The 20,835-nt window shown below is 37.6% G+C and overlaps 1 protein-coding gene across 3 annotated transcripts in view; it reads left to right on the top strand.

Moving 5' to 3' along the window:
* The window catches only part of LOC134669037 (protein-L-histidine N-pros-methyltransferase), a 90,487-nt gene that overhangs the window by 25,066 nt on the left and 44,586 nt on the right, over nt 1–20,835 (top strand). For all 3 annotated transcript variants that reach the window (XM_063526562.1, XM_063526561.1, XM_063526560.1), the window contains one exon: nt 4,126–4,316. In XM_063526562.1, coding sequence (XP_063382632.1) covers nt 4,126–4,316 — 191 coding nt within the window. The remainder of the gene's footprint in view (nt 1–4,125; nt 4,317–20,835) is intronic.

The raw sequence follows: 20,835 nt of genomic DNA on the forward strand, positions 1-20,835 counted from the left end.
TCGTCACCCATTCTACATTCGTCACAATCGTCGGTGGCTTTCCATGTAGAATGCGTGACGAAAGCAGAATAGGACTAATTTAAGAACATGACGAAAAACGAATGGGACGAACCAAGACGATACCATAAAATAAGCAATGTTGCTTTTTCGTCCCAATAATCACTTAATATATTAAAATAAATTTAAAATTTTAATCAGTTTCATGAGTGTGGTATGAAATAGGTACCTATATGTAGGCTAAACGCGATACAATATAGTTTTCAAACGTCCTTCCTGTTTTTATCCATTATCCATCGCCAATAATAGTAACCCAGATAAACTCGAAAACAAAGTATCTATAGTCATGGCTCGGCCTCGAAACCTCGAGATTGAATAAATCATTATCGATCTGTCTTCCTTAGCAGGTAGATCTGAAACGAGCCAAGGAGGCAATTTTTATATATTCAAATCTTAGTCTACTCGTGCTGAAATCGAATATTAAAAAGCGTGTCTCATAAAAAGTCATTTTGTTCACAAACACCAAGGCGGAAGCAAATATACAAATAGTTCATGTTTATGTTGATTGTGAATGGTTTATCTAAATGCTTATATTCCAAAGAACCTTCGCTTTGTTATCGTTGAGAATTAGGGTGAATATACAAGCATGCCACCTGCCATATGCTATTTGGTTTATACAATGATTGGTGGCGATATCGATGTAATAATTGTAATATAATATTTAGGGTTGTGCACAAATCACGCGAGGTGTTTTTGGCTACTTTTTGACGACTTGAAAGCAGCGCCTTCTCGTTGTCTGCTTTATTATTCGTTCTGTGCACGACTACATCAGCGCCGCCCTGGTGGTTGTGGGGCACATTATGTTTGTGAGAGTTGGTAACTGTCATCAAATATCGATATCGAATAAAGATATCGTCATATTTTTCCACGCCATGCATTAGAATCCTTTGTATTTTTGTATTTTCCTTCCACGAGCATCGCTCATAGCCAATAGGTAATAGTGTCACATTTTGACTTTTTTTATATAATTTAGTAATATATTCATAATCATCGAAAATCGGTCAGTCAGAACTTCATTTATGTCAAGTCCGTGCTTTTATTATAAGATTTATGAATAAAAAGAACGTTTTCATATCACGCCTGTTAATCCCGTTACGGTTAACAGTTGTTTTATTGGTGTGATTCGAGATTTTCTTTTTTATGCGCTATGAATTTAGATGCGTAAACTACAACATTATATATTTACCCCACTCTCATTCCTTTTTTACTTATTCACAGATACATTGATATCCTCTCGTCCGATGCATCATCTCAAACATAATTTGACGTGTAGCTTAATACCTACTATCCGAAATCGTAGATATGAGATATACCTACACTGGTATGTAGTGGCAAAATGCAGTGTGAAGTTTATAGCTCAGAACACCAAAGTCATCATCAATATTGGCTCCCATATGTGACACCAAATAATGTGGATTTTTTTCCTAACCTATTTGTGTGTCCCACGCTAGGCAAAGGCCTCTCCCTTCAATTTCCACGTCTCCCGATTTGGTGTTTCCTCCGGCCAGTTGCCAGCGTACTCCAAGTCCCCAGGTTCACACGGTGTACAATGTGATTTAGATACCTATTATGTAGTAAGCATCGTATTTTGGGACAACCTCACACATGTTTATTAGAGAACAGCTAACCCAAATCGTAATAAAATATTTGCTTCTAGAAAATCAATGCCTAATCTTCTTTTCAATTCACCAGCAACACAAAGTATGTAAATTTATGTTTTAGTTATTGATAACAATCGGAAAACAAGTGACGCGAACGATCCTTACACTTCGGAATATCATCAACGATCGGCATTCGAAATTTTCCACAATTTGTATTCCGTCTGGATAATTCGCCTTCGCCTTGGCCTGCATTCTGCTCTCTTTATCTAATACCAATTCAGTTCAGTCTGATAATAAGGGGTTGATTCAGTTGTAACTACCACTTTTTACTTTCTTTCCTTACTGGATTTCTTTTATTTTCTGTTAAATTATTGGTGACGAATTGCGTTATTCTTAAACGCTTGTTAAGTCTAACAAGATTTCACACAGGTTTGCTCAGTTTCATGAATAACGGGGTCATTCCAGTAAGTTTTACTTTCGTGAAACTTAGTAACGTTTTGCGTTTGTGCATAGTAAAAAAATGGGTGTTTTTTTTAAGAGACGCTCGTATATGTTTACTATGAGTAATTATTATTTGTTACTTTGAGCACACGAACAATGTTCTCTTTTCTCTCCATTTTGATTTGACCATATTTTTGTTGTGTTCTGTTGAATATTTTTGCGACAAAGAGGGCTGCTATATTTATGGTCGGGGGTTTTCAAAATTTGAGTACAGCACAAATAACTTCTTTTAAATTGGTAGACTTTTATATCCAGGCCAACTGAACAACTGTGTCACGCTCAGACACATTTAAACTTTAAGCAATTCAAATCTAATACCAATATAAGAAGGTAAGTTATTTTTTATTCTAGAATAAAGCACTCTAGTGAATCCCATAGTTCTGAAGTAGACTCAGTATTTTGAATGTAAAGATTGTACATTGCATAATGACCGACTTGATTCGCCATCAGGAGTCGATTGGAGTATTAAATATTTATTTCCCTCTGGCGTTAGATCGTAATTTGAAATAATGGTTTAGTGATGTTTTTGTTTGTTTAAGAGTAGGTAGATCTTTGGATGGAAGAAGTTGATCTTGAAATTGCTTTGTTCATAAATGTCTTAAACATTCGATGTGTTTGTGGTCGCTCGATTTTCTAATCCATTTTTCATTTTGATATTCGAAGCCATGGTGCTGTACTATTGTACCTAAACATTTCAATAAAAAAGTGGTGTAAATAAAGGCCATGTCACTAATTTTGCGATAACACAAAAAATAGTTATAGATTAATTATTTAAAATCTTAAATCTTTTGATTGAGAGAAAACGCACAATATTGCAATACATATGTTGTTGCTGAACTAAAGTTAGTCCTATCATATACGGGACAAACAAGTAAACTTTGAACACTTGGATATTATTTACGTCCCCTCGTATCGTATCAAAGTCATAATAAAAATTGAATGGCTGCTACCAGCCGCCGCCGACGCGCCGTGACGATTGTTTCGACTACCGGTTTTAGATAATTATCTTTTTCATCACACACCCGTCTTTCGATTTTTAATATAAAGACAGATCGGGCATTAATTAAGCTGGGCTGATGAGTTCGCGGCGTCCCGCTCGCTCAGTCATTACGGCATGTAGAGGCGAGAAGTTTTTTTTAATTTGTTATTATTCTGTGGCGTAAAGAAATGTTAATTTGAGGCAGCGTGAAATTAACAGCGGCCCTTTGTAGGGCCGCGGCGGCTGACTTAAACACACAACGGGTGACGAGCTACACGCTCCTTTCATACTCCACTCTCTTATTTGCACTCGAATTACTCTTTTTATACACTTTCATTAAGAGCTCGGGTTGTTAAACATCGATTTGTAGTTCGGAGCACAATCGCTTGTGCTTAATGTAGAAACTATGAATAGTCCAATAACGGAATGATTATGTTCGCAATGTTCAATCATGTCATTACTAATACCTGAGTAATGTTCCATTTGAATCTCTTAAGCGTCCGTTTACCGCTATTACTAATCTAATAGCTCCAGACAATGATATATACTGTTATTTGAATTTGTTATCGGAACAAACCAAATTTTATATTGAAGAATAGTAGTCGAAACTTAAATGTCGAATGTTTCATCTCTGCATGCTTATTAAACCAGATTATCAGACAGTTAAGCTTAACCAAGTCTTCCATTAATAAAAGCCACAGCCATCCTATGCGACAAGTTTTAGCAGTAGTGCAGCAACATGTTTCATCATTTTGTATGGGAATACATTAGTATGTATTCGACATCTATGTATAAGTATTTTGATGTTCTACGAGGTATAAAAAGGAGACTGTGGCCCAGAATTGAGGTAGCATAGGGTTAAAAGATTATATAAGAGCTCCTGTAGTACATATTGAAATTTAGTTATGCTATTGTGCGGCTACCTCCCATTTTCCTGCATAATAAGCTTAAACAAATCAGTACTTAACAAAAGCATTTGCATTGCAGTGGTATCGTGTGGACAAGAGCCTCCTCAGTCCAGAGCTCCAGCAGAAGTTCAAGCAGCTGGATCCAGATGACGACACAAAGGCGTTCCTGTCGGCCTCCATCGACAAGTCCACGTGGGTCTGGACGCAGATCTGGTATCTGCTCGCCAAGGCCGTGCTCCGGCACTTCTGGTCTATCACCGACATTAATGGGTACGTATTACCTATGTTAATTCAAGCAGCTAGACTCTGGCATCATTCCTAATTCCTACTGGCATTAAAAATCACCGAGAATGTGTACATACGTAGGGGTCACAAAACCGTGCGTATTTTAGAAAAACCGGTTTTTCGGTTTTTGTGAAACTACAAAACCGGGTTTCCGGTTTTTTCGGTGATTTCGAGTTTACGTATAATTTGTAAAGTAAGCAAGTATTTTTAGGATCAATGCTTTGATATTACGTCTTCCACGACATTTCTATTTATGTACTTTATCTTTACCAAGATACCATATCAATAAATAAATCCAAACCCATAAATAAAGTTTTTGACTAAGCAGCAATTCTAAAACGGAATGCCTAAGCAACCTATTATATGACAACGGTATTGACATAGTCCTCCTTCTGGAAATACACCGCTGATGATGCCCAACTCGCTAAACGAGGTAAAATACCGGGATATGGTTTGGTAGCGGCATTATACCATAAACAATTAATATAGAACTTAGTCATACGGCCGGTCTTCTCTTACTGCCCTGGTCAACGTGATTTCAAATAACATCGATGGCAACAACATCGCCACCACGATTATTCAAATCGGCGAAACGCGGATATGCAACATATATGAGCCTCCACGTAGCTGCTGGCGTACTCGACCCCTCCCTTACTTGGAACACCCATCCACATTTAAGACTTGAATAGCCACCATACCAGCTGGGGATACAGGAAATCTGACGCCAACGAGGAGGCGATCATGGACTGGGCAGATAGGGACAACACTGTTTTAGTCGTTTCTCACAAAGGCAAAGGAACGTTCAAATCAGCTCGATGGAGAAGTGACCACAACCCGGACCTAGTCTTCATAACAATAGCAATAGACGGTACCCCAGTGGCCGCCGAGCTGTACGTGCTAGCGGATTTTCCACACTCTCAACACCACCTAGTATTAGTTGTCATATTGTCATAGGTCTGAAAATACCGATGGTTGAGTCGTATCCTGCCTAACACCACATCGCGGAAGTTTTCTTATGCTGATGACCTGGCCCTTGTGACACAAAAAGACAGCTTGGAAATGGAACTAAATAGCCTCGAAAAGGACCTGGATCTATTAGAGGACTGTTTCTCTCAGTGGCGTTTGTGCCCCAGCACTTCCAAGACCGAGGTGTTCTGCTTTCACCAGTGCAACAAACTAGCCAACAAGGAGCTAAGAGTAAAATTCAGGGGCAATCTTCTCCGACACAACTTCCTTCCTAAATATTGAAGCCTTAACTTCAAGGAGCACCTAAGCAGACTATCTGCAAAACTGGGCAAATAGATATAACGTTGGAGACTAAAAAGCTGTTCATTTATACAATTAGTGCGTATAATGTATTGTTTTTTTAATTTGCTCTTCAAAAGAATTAAACTACGTTTACAAAACGGTAAAATCAATATATTCGAAAAAGCCGGTTTTATTAAAGTGAAAACCCGGTTTTGGCAATTAGCTGTAAACCCGGTTTTTCCGACGCCTATACATACGTTACCTATCCTATTAGTTTACGTAGCTGGACTCAGACGACAAGAAGACATACCGGCCTTCATTGACAAGTTCACCTGAGTCTGGACGCAGATCTCCATCGTTTCTATCGTTATCTGGATGGAATGTATCTTCTGCTGCATCGGCTGCAGCGAAGTCCGCCCGAAGCAAGGCTCGAGTACTTCTCTCTTTATTTTCTTTTTTCGCTTTTTTCTTTGGCGAGGTGCTTGAGAGCACTTGCGCTGGGCCAATATTACAGGGTTCTATGTTTCACTTTTATCGAACTGATATTTGAACATTGTCATAGTGACACTAATTCGAATTTCAACTATCTTGAAAATGTAACATTCTAATCTGGCAGACATTTTAATGATTACTCATCGATGATACAAGAGTCATATCATAATATGCTGATTGACGAGTTTCGAGACACGGATTACTTGGCAGGGGCGCAGGAGCGTAAGTTAAAAAAGGCTACTCGATTTTTTATATTCCTCGTCATGTAAAGAGCATCCTTTAATTAATAATCTATAAAAAATGTGTACGTAACTTTAACCTTGTCGTCAAACTTAGTAAAAACAGGACATAAAAGTACTAAAAGCCAAAGCTGAACTATACGGCGTGAATCATGAAAGTTCAACTCAAGGTAAGTTACAGATCTGTGCAAGTGAACGAAAACTTTTCTCTCGTCCTAACGAACACGACATCAAACTTTTTGATTTAAAAGTAATGAATCATTTCTTTCACAAACGATGAATTGCCATTTGAATCACGACAATTGGGCATTATTAAGTGCGTCCAGATTCGTCCAATTACGCCAATTACACTCCCGGTAGCTGTAAGTATGTATGAGTATATTATTTCCTCGTCCATTGTGTCGTGTATGCACAAATTAACTAATTCAAGTACTTAGCGATGCGCGTTCATCGATATCATTTTATCGACAACTTACTGTTATTGTTGTAACGTTTACTTATCGTTTGCTCTAGAACGCGATTTTATTTGTTTAGGTAGGTACTTTAGGTGGACGAGAAATTAAACCCGTGGGTGGAACCGTGTTTTTTTATGACTCTTTCCGACGATGTGTTGTTGGTGTAGGGTTTTATCCCTTATAACAATGTTAGTAGGTAGGTTCTACCGTACCGTACTGGCCGTATAGACAATATATCAATCGCTAACGCTTCGTAGCTAACGAAACGCAACTGTCACTATCACACTAATATGGAAGAGTGACGGAGAGACAAAGCGATTCGATAGCGAAGCGCAAGCGATTGTCACCTTGGCTAGGCCACCACTAAAAGTATCGACATCGATAATCGCGATTACAGATCGGGAGTCACTGGTCGCGTCCGGGGCTCTGTGAACGGCACTGAAAGCGATCACGGCGGGTGTCTATAGCCGGCCACTAATAAATAATTTAAATAAATTGACGGACGAGATTTACTCATTGGCTGTTTCCGTCCCTCAATTACGTTTTATTTATCACTTGCTACTCGCCGGCTCGAGAGTACCGCGGCGCGACCGAGCCTTTGATTTGCATGTTTGTACATCGGATTTCGCGCTAACTCAGATTGGCGTAGAAATATTGCCCGTTCAACGTTCGAATTACGAAAATTTCAATTGAATTGGATTTCGAAATAATTTCGATTAAGTTGTCTATGAAACGCCAATCAATATTAAATAAAGTTTAGAGAGATATTGCGAAAGAAATAAATGCTATTGATTTGTTTAGCTTACGTAGTAGTTTGTTTGCTTGTTTCGGTCGCTTTCATATTGTTTGGAGCTATAATATTTTTCATTGCTTTATTATTTTTATTAAAATGGCTGGTCGTAAGTAGGTATTAGGTATATCATTTAGAATGAAATCGTGGCATGCAAATTAAAACAAAAATAGTGTTTTCAAATTCTTTTTGGACTGGACTTTGAATTTTTAAACTATCTATCTGGCTTTATGTTGTAAAGAATGTTGTCTGATACTTATGAACAATTCGCAAGGTATTCATAACCGTAGTCAGTAATCCCAGTGAGACTACAGGATATTTAATCATCACCAAGGTACTTAAAATATATGAGTCAATAAACGCCTTCCTAATATGTAGTTTCCGGACAAAAATATTTAAACGAATACATTTCGAACAAATGACACTTGATGGAATTGATTTTTATTTGTGTCAACATACGGAATTGTAGGGACATCCTAATTTACACAAATTGAATTTGATTTTGATTTACTGGCTAATGTCAATTCAAGAAGGACGTGTACAAATTTGATTTTTGTCGGTACCTATAGATAGATAACACGTTGAATTTCTAATAAATAGAATATCATCAGTACTATTCTGAAATCTGAAGTAGATAGGTAGGTCAATTCTTTTCGTGCTCATAAAAAGTGGATGATTTGAATGATTACTTTACTACCTTATGAAAATGCTTTTCTCAAGATAGTCCCTAAGTTACAGCCTTTAATTTAGTGGTTGTAACCTTTTCACAAGGTAAGTACCAAGTTCATCATCATCAACTACCTAATATGTAGTTATTTTGAAGAATCTTCCAAGTCTTGTGCCCACTCTTTGACTTTTTGATACCTTTGTTTTTCTTTTACTCGGCCCAAATAACTGCGTATCTCTCTACCTCGCTTTACCCTCCTTTCCAAAATAGTTTTATAGAAATGATCGTGTCCAGGTACCAAGGTTACAGATCATACTTATATACATATACGAGTGTAAGTAAATAAGGTACTTTGCTATTAATTAGCTCAAAGTAGAAACGCATTTCAATCAGCCACAGACATAATTGGTGCGACGACGCACGACCAAACCAATTGGCGATTGTTCAAAATTCGAACATACCCATTACGTGTCAAAGCAATAACCATGGTCATTCAAAAAATAAATATCAAATATCTTTATTTTGCATAAAATATGGTACAAAAGATGGACTTAGCAATGAAGAAGCACATGCATACATATGCACATGTATGTATGCATGCATATTAATGGTCACTTGCCTTAATTGATATGAATAGATAAACTATTATTAAATATAATGAATAATCAGTAATTAAATATAAGGTAGGAACACATGACTTGGTGAAACAAGGTGATTAAATTTGAATATTTTGAATATTAGTTTTATTAAATGTACATATCTAACAATCGTAAACTATCTTATCTATTACTGAAATTCCTTCAAATCAATCTCGCTCGCTCCATCGTAGGCCACGTCTACGCCTCGGCTAGTCTGTGGCCATGAGTAAGCCCATTCATAATTTTAAAAAATATATATATTGAATTTTAACTTTGGGATTGTTTTAAATAAATAGTATCACATGTTCATAAGTCGTATACTCGTTTGCCAACCCCCTATATTTATTTTGGTTTATATAATATACCTAATATTGTAAATCATCTCTTTAAAAAATCAAATGAAAAGATAATAAGAAACTTTTCATTGCAACTATTTCCATAGCTAATTTCCATAGCAACTATTGTATTGTACTCCGTACCAGGCGTGTCTCACTCCGAATTCGTCGCTTTGCTACAGGTAGCTAAAAGTACATCCGTTCCACACCAATTTTGATGGCTAGCCATAAGCCGCCCGTGGCGCTGTCGCCACCTAGCGGCCATATCTGTCCTGTTCGTAACAGACGCGCTTTGTTAGAGAGTGAGTCTTCTGTACCTAGTACTATTATTTATTCTGTGTCCGTACTTAAGTTCCGAAAAATTCATTGATGTGAGTCAGTTTCCCATCCTACGTAAGTACGTAACCCCACGCTTGACTACTGCTAGTACGGGACCGTGTCAGCTCAAACAGACAGATTTATAACATAACCGCTGTCATAAACTTCAAGACAGTATCCATTGAAATACAATTTCGCAATCAAAATACGTAATTGAATTCGATCTGTACGGGTTCGATGACAGCGTTCGGGCACCAATTTGCCGGCACCTCATTACGTTTTATGGGCACTCAATCATTGGCCGAATTATGCACACACCGTTACTACCCACACTTCGTGCTGACACGAAATCTGTTTACGTCACTGTCGTTTTGAGGAAGAGGGAACGAGAGGTGATGTGTAAACGGTACGCAAGCGTATGGGGAACAAGCCCTAGTATGTTAATAGGACTGTCGTAAGCATGTTTTCAATATCTTTGTTTGTTTGGTTAGTGTTGCTATACTCGACGTTGGAGCTGTAGTACAGTTACTGAATTGCATAAATTAACGAGTAATTTTATATATTTAAACTATTTATAAGGTAGATACAAACTTAAGAATAAACTAACTTATCTATAAAATAAAACTAAATTAAAACTAAAAAGTAATACTAAATAATTAATTTATTTAGGTATATACACTCGGTCATTGCACATGCACATAAATAATAGCGAAGAAATAAAACCGTAACTTGTAAGTATGTATGTTCTGAAAGTAACAAGAAATCTGTTTGTCTTTAAAAATTTCTTTAAAAAAGAACCATAGGGTCACAGTGAAATACGTTGTCACCTGGGCTGCGAAACTTATGTTATCTATCACAAATGGTCACACATATTATGTAGTAGTAATAAGTTTAATGTAGTAGTAGTAAGTAAATAACGTAGTCATAAGCCAAACTAACAATTGTATGGATAAAATTTATCTGAAATAAAGAATTAATAATAATAATTATAAAAATATCAAAGTGATTATCTTACGGTGCCTCGTTTTACCTCCAGGTCTGACCAAAGAAATAGACATGCAGCATTTTACATTTTGTTCCGATTAAATAAATGCAAACCCATCCCAATCCTCCCACATCCCAAGGTGTTTACTTATTACACATAACTTCACGCTAACCGTGAGTAATAAACGAAACAATTTCCATTTATTCTCCATGACAATATTAAAATAACTTGAAATTACGTACACCCCAATCGAACAGATGTTAAAAAGCCAATATACAAATGTAATCTTTTTTTTTAGGTAAGATAAACTAAATTATGGGCTAAAACACGTATAATAAAATAAAAACTCACTTAAAACTCGCATGATTAAGGGACCTTCGTATGCAAATATCTCCATAAACGTCTCTCGTGACGTTAGCGTGATTGTTATTGCAAACATTAATTACTGCGACCTTCTTAAATCGTGAGTTAATAACCTGGGGGTGAATTCAGAAACGATCAATGCTGTACAATGCCATATTAATATCAGTAAGTACGTCGCGCTGAAATACACGAGCAGATATAACGGAACGCTTTAAACAATGTCTTTCAAACCGAAGGTCATTGGTTCGAATCTTGCTTATTGAAAATGATGTGTGGGATATCATTGGTTCACAAGCAAAGAAATTGAATGATGTAGGTACTAACTAGGTATGTAAACTTATTGAGCTATCATAGGGATTATAGACCAATACCTCGCGTACCTACTTGACACTTACTAATACCAGTTCACTGTGTATATCCGCGTGGCGCTTCCACACATATGATACAAATATGTTATTAATATTATTTTGATCAACTAATGTACATTCGAGAATGAGGCCCTTGTACAATTATATTTCGGTCGCGCCTGTTTAATACTTTATCTTTTTACATTAACTCTTAAATGCTTGTTTTTGTTAACAATAATTACTTCTCTTGTTCATTCTCATATTTCGCCTCGTTTATGTCCAACTCACGAGTTATAATGAATTGCTTTAATTTCTCTATTTCTTTGGAGCGTTAATTACGACCCTGTATCAAAAGAAAAGATTTTTCTAAGCATATAAAAAAATATGGACCTACAAAATTTTAATGAAACAATTATTTAAGAATCTTAAGATACTAACGAACACATTATCAGAAATTATTAACACTACCAAACTTGGCGTTTGACACTAATGAAATAAGAAACCTAAAAATTTTGTAAAATAATACTATAAGTAGGTACTACATATATAACTAGGAAAGGGCCTTTTCATTTGTTTAAATTGAGAAGAATAGTTCCATATTAAAGCTGTTCAATTCCATCACGTAGCTTTACCCATAGAGTTAGTATAATATATTTATCTATTCAATCACTAGTGCCCATTTTCCATAAATAGAAGGTAATCGCAAGAAATAGACCACTTCTTAGCCCGACGTCTTTTGAGGCGTAATTACGCTTTCTTACGCGACGTATCCGCAGACGTCGACAAAAGGTCTGGACTGCGCGGCTAACTACTGGTAGGAAATATTCAAGCAGGCAATAAGATTAAGGTTATTTATTTATTGTGAGCAGTAAATCGCCGTGTGGTCCGTATTCCGCGGCGGTCGCCACTTCTCAAGCAGCAGCGATCCTACGATAGTGTACCATTAGCGCGAACGCTCGCGCCGGCATCCAATTGTGCGTTTAGATATCGCATACAAATGTCGATCGGGTGCGCGGCCGCGCCGGCTCATCTGCATTCAATCCCATTGTTGCGGTTATTATTGAATGTATGCGTAATCGCTAATTTATGGGGCACACTGACCACTCGGCTCACATCCGATCTAATCTCGGTTTGGCGTTTAGAATTCAGATCGAGCTGAATCAGCGTTACGACCCGCTTGTTAACATCGACAATGCGGCGCTTACGTCCGAGGGCACTAGGCAGCAGCCAGACGTAGATGGGTATCGTAAATATTTCCATCCCGGGATCGTAATTATTTGTGCAAAAAGGCGACAGTGTCGTAATAGGGAGTGAAAAGCGGCGGCCTCCGCCCGCGCCCGCGCTGCCGTAAAAAGCGCAAAGAATACACCTCGATATGATCGCACAAAGGCCGCTCCTGAATCCTACCTCAATGCTAATTTCCACTATCGCGCTCGCCCTCATTCATTTTCAATCGGAGCCAACCTCCGCTTACTTCTATTTTTTTAAATCACATTAAAGAATCGAATATGGTGGACGTTTTTTTGTGCAGCTGGTGCGTGCGACGCGATTTATTTATTTGCGGAGTTTTTTAAAGCGACATTCCGGCTCGCTGTATACTTGTGTCTACCCGCAATTGGCATTTCGGGCTAAGCGCGAGGTATACAAAGTCGCCGGTTTTAACGGTTGTTTTTAACGCTCGAATCCTCGCGCAAGAAACGGAGGATACAAATAAATTATTAATCGTTTGTCCTGTCTTTTATAAATTAAAATCCATCCTTTTTTTGGTCGAGCGCGCCCTGGCCGAGTATTTTTTGGCGTCGCGTTTCATTGTCTGTCTTCGAATTTATTAAGCTTAAGCCAGAGGTGAGCAATTAAATCTGTGACAGAAATTAATACGAGCACGGCCTCGCGCGGGCGACGCGGGTCGACCGGTTATTAATTCACAGCTTGTGTGCTTTATTAATCCCCATATTATAAATAAAGACTTTACATTGGTAGCCGCAATAAAGTACGCCAGTGCAGTGTAGGCAGACACAATTTATTATGAATACCCGAATCGTAACGGCTTCATAAAACGCCTAACTAGGTAATGGTGTGTCACAGAAATAAATTGAATGAAATTAGATTTCTTTTATGTGCCTGACACTTCAAACACACCGGTAATTTCGTGAGTAACGTAAATTAAAATTTCCCCGTGTCCGGGTGCGCAGCTCAGGGAAATTCACGAAAATTATCTAATTACGTGTGTGCAGAGAAAAATCGCGAGTTTACTTAGTTACCGCCCGGAAAATTACCCACATAAATCAACTGGCGCGCGCGGGGCGCTTGATTTTCTATTCGCTATCTTTTACGCTGTTATTATTTTGATTTATTCGCCCTGGTAATGAAGGCGTACGTCTCTTATTGACTTACAGAAATCCGGCACAGTTCTCACTTCGCGAAATTGCTTTTCCTCCTTTGTGTTGGTGTTCAATTATTATTTGGACTTTGAAAACAAAAAGTTTCCCTCCGTGAAAATCAACGAAATGATTCTAAAAATAACTCACCATGGTTGTCACTTTCAGCTCTGGGTGTCTTTCTTCAACTTTACCTAGATCTGCACTGCACTATTCTGCACCACCACCATTTCAACTTCATGCAAATCAGTCGCAAATACAGGGTGATTCAGGAGACGTGAGCAGGACTAACACTGCGTATTTCGTAAATTATATGCAACTGTTTCGTATCAGTATCAGTGAGGTTAACGTAAATTTTCTAGTCTAGTTGAAAAAAAAAAGTTATTAATTTATTTACAACATGCATGGTCACCCTAGAATTAGAATACTAAACTACCGATATTCTGTGTCGAATTGAATGTCATCAATGTCATCACGGTCTGGGTACTTTTGAAAACTCGTATCTCGGTCAAGTTTGACAGTTTATTTTCTTCGTAATCAAAATGCTGTCATTACGGTTAAAGAGGTTTTAAGTTTATTAATTAGGTCTTGTAGGGTGACCATGATTGTAGAGAATTAAATTTGCCCTCACCAGTAAGTTAAAAAATAGGAAAAAGTGTGGTTGTTTCACCTAAATATGACGGTGATCGATCAATTATCAGTTACTGAGTGTGCAGGATTAGTCCTGCTCACGACTCATGAATCACCCTGTATACTTAAAAACTGGCGGCGCGATTCGGGAAATGAATTAGAGATTTACTAGATATGAAATAGTAAAGATATGTGACGTTCCATGTCAAAAGGTCCCTTTTCCCCGGCTGAATATTGGAGCGGCGTTAATAATAGCATAAGCGCCAGTCGCCATAAGGTACCTTTTGCTGTGGAACGTCACATATCTTTACTATTTCATATCTAGTGAATCTCTAAATCATTTCCCGAATCGCGCCGTGGGTCTAAGTATTACATATATGTTTTAAAATTCAATTGATCGTCTCAAGACATCTAAGTCATAATCAATAGTAGAGCTAGAGTCCCTTTAGCCATTTTCGAATCGATCTCCTCAATTGTCCATACGTCAAGTAATAAAATAACTTACGCATCACCACAAATAGGTGTTAGCCGTGAAAAATAAAACAGCGGACGTTGCGGTGGGCCCGCAGGGTTTCTATTCCGATCCCTTGCCGAGCACAAGTCACATAATCGCTTACACAAACCAGTATCTTGCTCTTGCAGCAGATCCTTGGTTTACTTTACGCTTTATACAGTGACCGTGGTCACCGTTACACATGTGGGCAGCAAGCTTCAAAACACGCTACCATTCTACCATCTACTACAATTTTTAAATCCCATGTACCCAACTCCTGGTTTAAATTTTCTCTTGTCTGGGCGACGCAATGTGGCCAAAGAAAGTATGGAGGCGACACTTTGTATTTGGACCTACTTACTATCCGGCTCAATAGTGTACAAAAATAAATATAGAGCGCAAATTATGAAATTAATGTGCATTAATTTGCATGTACGTACCTTCTTTGACTAAATCATTTTAAGAGGTAATATATAATGCAAAATTACTGGCGAAAATTAGTCTGTCACACGCAATTTGGATAAATATGATTCGGCGAAACGACATAACATAGCGCTTTCTTTAGAGACCGTCTACGCTAAGTTTGTACCAACTTGGCAGTGATAATGTTCTGGAAACACCACAACACTTTCTGAAAACTCAACGGACGCACTACATTACATTTAAGCAAAAAGGTCCTGCCACGGTTCTCAAGTGCACAGTTACACTGGCTCGTCTCGCCTACTCTCTTACGGCATTGTAATAACACAGTAGGATGCGCGTGATGGGGCGGCGATACAGGCTCGTTAACAGAGTGCTACATTCCGCGACACCGCACATCAGCTGCGGCGAGCTAACCAGCACGCAATTATGATGGGACGCGGCTAAAACCTAGGAAACACTAGATTTCGCCACTTGTAAGGGTTCTCTATGGAGAAAGATCGGGATAGTACATTACTTTTTATTTTCTAATAGTTTATACGTACTCTTATGTACCTGTCAATTCTATCGAATGATGTAAATGTAGATTGCTAGAAGTGAGTTTTTAATTAAAAGAAAGTGATCTCTTAGGTAACTTAATTACGCTTCTAAAGAAACCAGGGCTCGGAACCGGTATTTTTCAAAAACCCCGAAATAGACCAATATTTTGAATTATTTTATGCTTTTTACGTAAGACTGGATTATGTATTTAGGTAACGAATTTGTGTTATCAACTTATCAGATTGTCCAATTAAAAAAGAAATAATAAACCAAAGAACGAAAAAGAACGTAATAATACCGGTATTTTTGTATGGAGCAAATACCGGTTTCCGAGCCCTGAAAGAAACATTAACATTAGAGTACAGAGTGACAATACATGAGTTTGCCGTATGAGTGAACCCGCGAAATTTATAGGTATATTTTCCCATAACTGTAACCCACCTGTAAATGATAAGCAGTGCATCACAAGTTTGTTGCACTCCGCTTTATTAAGTAATAGATTCAACGGCGTACAAAAAAGTATAATTTCGAAAGGAAACTTTTGAATACAGCGCACATGAGCTCAACCAGCTACCCAATTATGACAACGTCGTCCTCATCATTGCGATACGGCATCATCTTTTGGGGAACCTCATCATCCATAACTCTCCCACTCGTGCATAACTACATTATAACTAACTACAAGAGGATTTGCGAAACGACGTCAATATCTGGTTAACAGGGTGCTACAGTGCTACACTCTCCACCGCACATCAGCCTAACCAGCTTCGCAATTATGACGCGATGATGTCGCTAGCCACTAACTCGGTGAGATTATCTCTACCGCTTGTAAGGATTCTTATACAGTTCCTGAGTAACTTGGTTAGGCGGACGGATTTTATTATCATTTTAATATGTTGCCGCGGTTAACGGCTGCTTGACTGTCTATCTGAAAGTTGACGTTGGTGCCAGTATTTTTATTATAGGTAGTTAAAAGTTTTAATCTGTACATGAACGCCTAAGAACAATATAAGACGTATTATGTGATTGTTGTGGTTTTTGTCTATATGCGATATAATTAGAGAATTATTTTTCGCCTAGTTGTGAGTTACAGAAGTTTGCCTATTTAGAATCTTTCTTTTATCAGACTGATAAGAGATGCGTTTCATTCGAGTGTTTCGTGACAACTTAAGATAGATATACTTAACTAAAGTCGCTTGGCATGAACAAATAGCTATTAATTCACAAACATTTCACAGCTGTAAAAAGGTAATGTACCTACCTACATGTATATGTATCTAGATATCGGATGTGGAGAGCATCGTTGCTAAAGCCTACGGTGACGGCGTCATTACGCGCCATTCCGGGCATTCCGGCATTCACCTCAACGCATTGCATTAGCACGCTTGTATATATTCGACTTGCTTGATGATAGCTCGGGACATAGCGGCCATATCATCACTTTGGTGAAAAGTGGCGATATCACTGGCAAACTGACAAGGAACCGTAAAGGTATTCAAATGTAAAAAATATGATACGATATTAAGAAACAACATTTTTACGAGTATAATATACAGTGAAACCTGGTTAATTGGCACCTGGATAAATGGAAAACCTCAATAATTGCAACCAAAAGCCCGGTCCCGGTCCCTTGAGACCAAAAGGCCTCTATAATTGAAATTTTGGAACCTCTATAATTGCAATGTAGATTTTAGTGCTTTTCGTAATTTTGCCTCTATAATTGACCACATCGCAACTTAAGACCTCTATAATTGACACTGTGCTAAAAAAATCCGTTATTTTTGCTCTTGTTTTTACCTCTATTATTGAAACGAGTCTTGCTTATTACCTCTGTAATTGAAATAATGTAGTTGTATATAGCAGAAACAATATTTTAATAGCAATGATCATTTTATTTATATCTCCATCCAGAATTTAATTTATTTATTGGGTATCTATCACAGCCTGTAGTAGGTGAAATAGTTTTGATCAATAAAAAACATAGTATGCTTTTTACATTCTAATAAAACTTTCTTCTACAATTCAAGGGAATTTTTTAAACCCAAATGATAAGAAAATAAAGTGGTAATTAATGTAGTGTAAAAGTGCAAGTATAGACGGAAGCAATATATAGAATGTAAGCGTGTAAATCTACTTAAAATGGATATTTGCACCTCCATAAAAGAAATTTGTCAGAACGCAACCTCTATTAATGAAAACCTCTATAATTGACACAACGATTTTTTGAACCTCGTTAATTGACACGACCTGCTTAAATGAAAAACCTGGTTAATTGACAAAAATTGGCCGGTCCCTTGAGATTGCAATTATCCAGGTTCCACTGTAAATGCATCAAGTCATAGAAAGTAAGATTAGACTTACTTATGCCTTTCTTGAAATTTCACAAGATTTTCCATGGCATGAACTGTTATTAAACAATGTGAAAAGTGCCCCTGGGATACGAGGGTCGCACTGAAATATTCGGGAATGGGACACTTAGAAATAACATAATAGAAAGAGGCATATAATTTATAAAAATGTAACTCTTTATAAAACTTTTAAGGTATATTCCATTTGGTTGTCATTTGTATTTAAGAATTACTGGCAATTTGAAAATTGTATGTCGAACATTATTTGAATTTTTGACCAAGTGATTTTTCGGATCATATTTTTAAACGGTTTTCAATATGCCCTCAGCGAACAAATAAAAGTTACAAAGGGCTTCTCTTATTTTTTTATGAACTAGAGTTCATCGTACGCTCGTTTGCAGTTAAAATTAAATATGAAAGTCACTTTCATTTTATCCCATGGGTGATCTTAAAGAAGCATGTCATTCCAAAGCGACGTCAAAAATTAAAATCGCATTTGTGCTGTTAATTAAAAAGACTGCCAAAAAAGTTGCATGTCGGCAGATTTCGACATTCCTAAATATTCATATGACAACAGTAAAAAAATCTTTTATATACATATATATGTAAAAAAAACTTCAATTCCGTTGGCTACTCCACGAATTTCATACAAAACCACTAAGGCCCCAAAATCGCCATACAAAAAGGACTTTGGGATTATGAGCCGTGTGCATTACAGAATGATTACTTTCAAAAGAAAATTTATATGCGTGGTCAGTTTGAGTTTAAGTATGCATTAAAATAAAGATTGACTGTCTAGATGCGACAGTTTTCTCTATTCCCGACATTTTCAGTGCAACCCTCGTATGTGACAATATTTTTTCAACGGATTTTTCTCTTTTCGATTACCATACCTATTTACAGTTTATGGACAGTTTGTAAATAAACAATAACATATTCGCAAAATATTCAGAGATATTCCATATCTCCCGTTAGAAATGTCGTGATATCCTGCTAAATCACAATTCCGCTGCTGCGTAAATCCTTAGGTAGTACTTGAAAAAGGTCTTTTAATTTGGTTCAAGATTAGATCTGGATTTAGAAATCGGCGTGTTCGATCTTTATGTTACTAATTATAACACCCATAAAGCGGTGTCCACTTCCAATTGAACAGCTCCGTCGAAGCCTCACCAGCATTCCTTTAGGCACCCCAATAATTTAACCGGTAGACCATAATAAATCTGAGGTCTGCTCAAATAAAAGTCCAAAACTTTTAACGGCAGTTCGAACATTTCTTAATTAGCCAGTTTTTATTGAACAGCAAATTCGGTTAACTCCAACAAAGGGGCCTCTCAAATAAAAATAAAGCTGTGATTCGTGACGAATCCTGAAGGTGTTTTGCTTGATCCCTCGTAACCCTTTTTGTGACCGTCTGACTAATCTAGAGATGGCCTCTCGGTTTTAATTAAAGAAGTGTAACATAGCTGCACGTACTATAGCGCTCGCACACCGCCATTTTAGGGTTGTCGGCACACATTAAGACCAATTAAATTCTAAATAAAATGAAATATTTTAATGAGAATTCCGATGTCGTGCAATCTGACAGTGATGAATGACCGTTTGCAATTATCTTACCTATGTGAGAAAGTATGCAACGAGTTCACGCTTTTCCAGTTTTTTTGGAAAGCGATATTGCGCAATGGAAATCCTCGGTGAGCATTAATCGCACGTTTGAGATTTAATTCTCCCATTCTGGCTCTGGGAGTACTTGATCGAAATTAAATTAACTTTATAAACTGGTTCCCATTATCATACTCGTTTTAGCGTGTTCAGACTTGATTTTCATCAAGTACTAAAGAAAATATTATGACAAAGAGCTCCAGTGCCTAAGGATGAATTTTAACGACTCTATAATAGTATTCGCTGTTAATGCCATTGCTGATAAGCACTGAACCGCCCGGCTCTAGCAGAAGTAATTCGAATATGTGATTGTTTTGGTTTGAATGGTTCAGAAATGATTTAGGTTATAATGTCCCAAAAGCATATGTCCGATTGTCCGCTGTACGATACTCAAAACAGGCAAACATGTGTTTGTGGCCTGATTGGTGCCTTTGCCACTCGAAGGTACGAGGATCAGCTTTTTTTTGACATCTTGATTTTCATATCCCATATTGTATATTCGATTTTTTTTCACGTGATAAATAGCAGATTAATATTTTTAATCGTTATTATACATGAGCAACCCTGGTCCTCGCATTTCGATAATTACTTGGAAGCTTATTCGGGCGTTCTGAATGGCAGCAACAATGAAGTCGGTAGCCGCCTGCCCGCGCCTCACCCAATATTCAATTAAAAAAACACAATAACTGACTCACTTCATTCCTATAGCTACCTGAATCACGCCGCGTGTATTTGAAAACGTAACTATTAATGTCATTCGTGACTTTATTTTGAAACTGTCACTATCACAAAAAGATTAAACCAGAAGCAACCATTGGGTACGTCCAAATGTGAAGCCTCTTCAATTTTCTTTCACATTAACAAAAAGTTACATTAAGACGCTCTTAATAGTCGACTTGATTACCATCTAAGTTGAGTGGAAGACGATTATTTGGGAGTCGGCGTCTGAGAGTGGAATAAAAATGCGTACCTACCTACCTACGCACGCGCTGCCACCGGGTTACGCTGTCGTTAAGAAATTACCGCGCCGACGCCGGGCTGATTTTATCGATGGAATTTATTGTCGACACTCGCTGGGGTGTTGTTCCAATCTCTCACTACACTAACGTGAACCAGTATAAATGACTTCTCCGATTACGCATTTCACGTACTCGCTGTT

Source organism: Cydia fagiglandana, chromosome 11 (assembly GCF_963556715.1).
Source record: "Cydia fagiglandana chromosome 11, ilCydFagi1.1, whole genome shotgun sequence".
Lineage (NCBI taxonomy): Eukaryota > Metazoa > Arthropoda > Insecta > Lepidoptera > Tortricidae > Cydia > Cydia fagiglandana.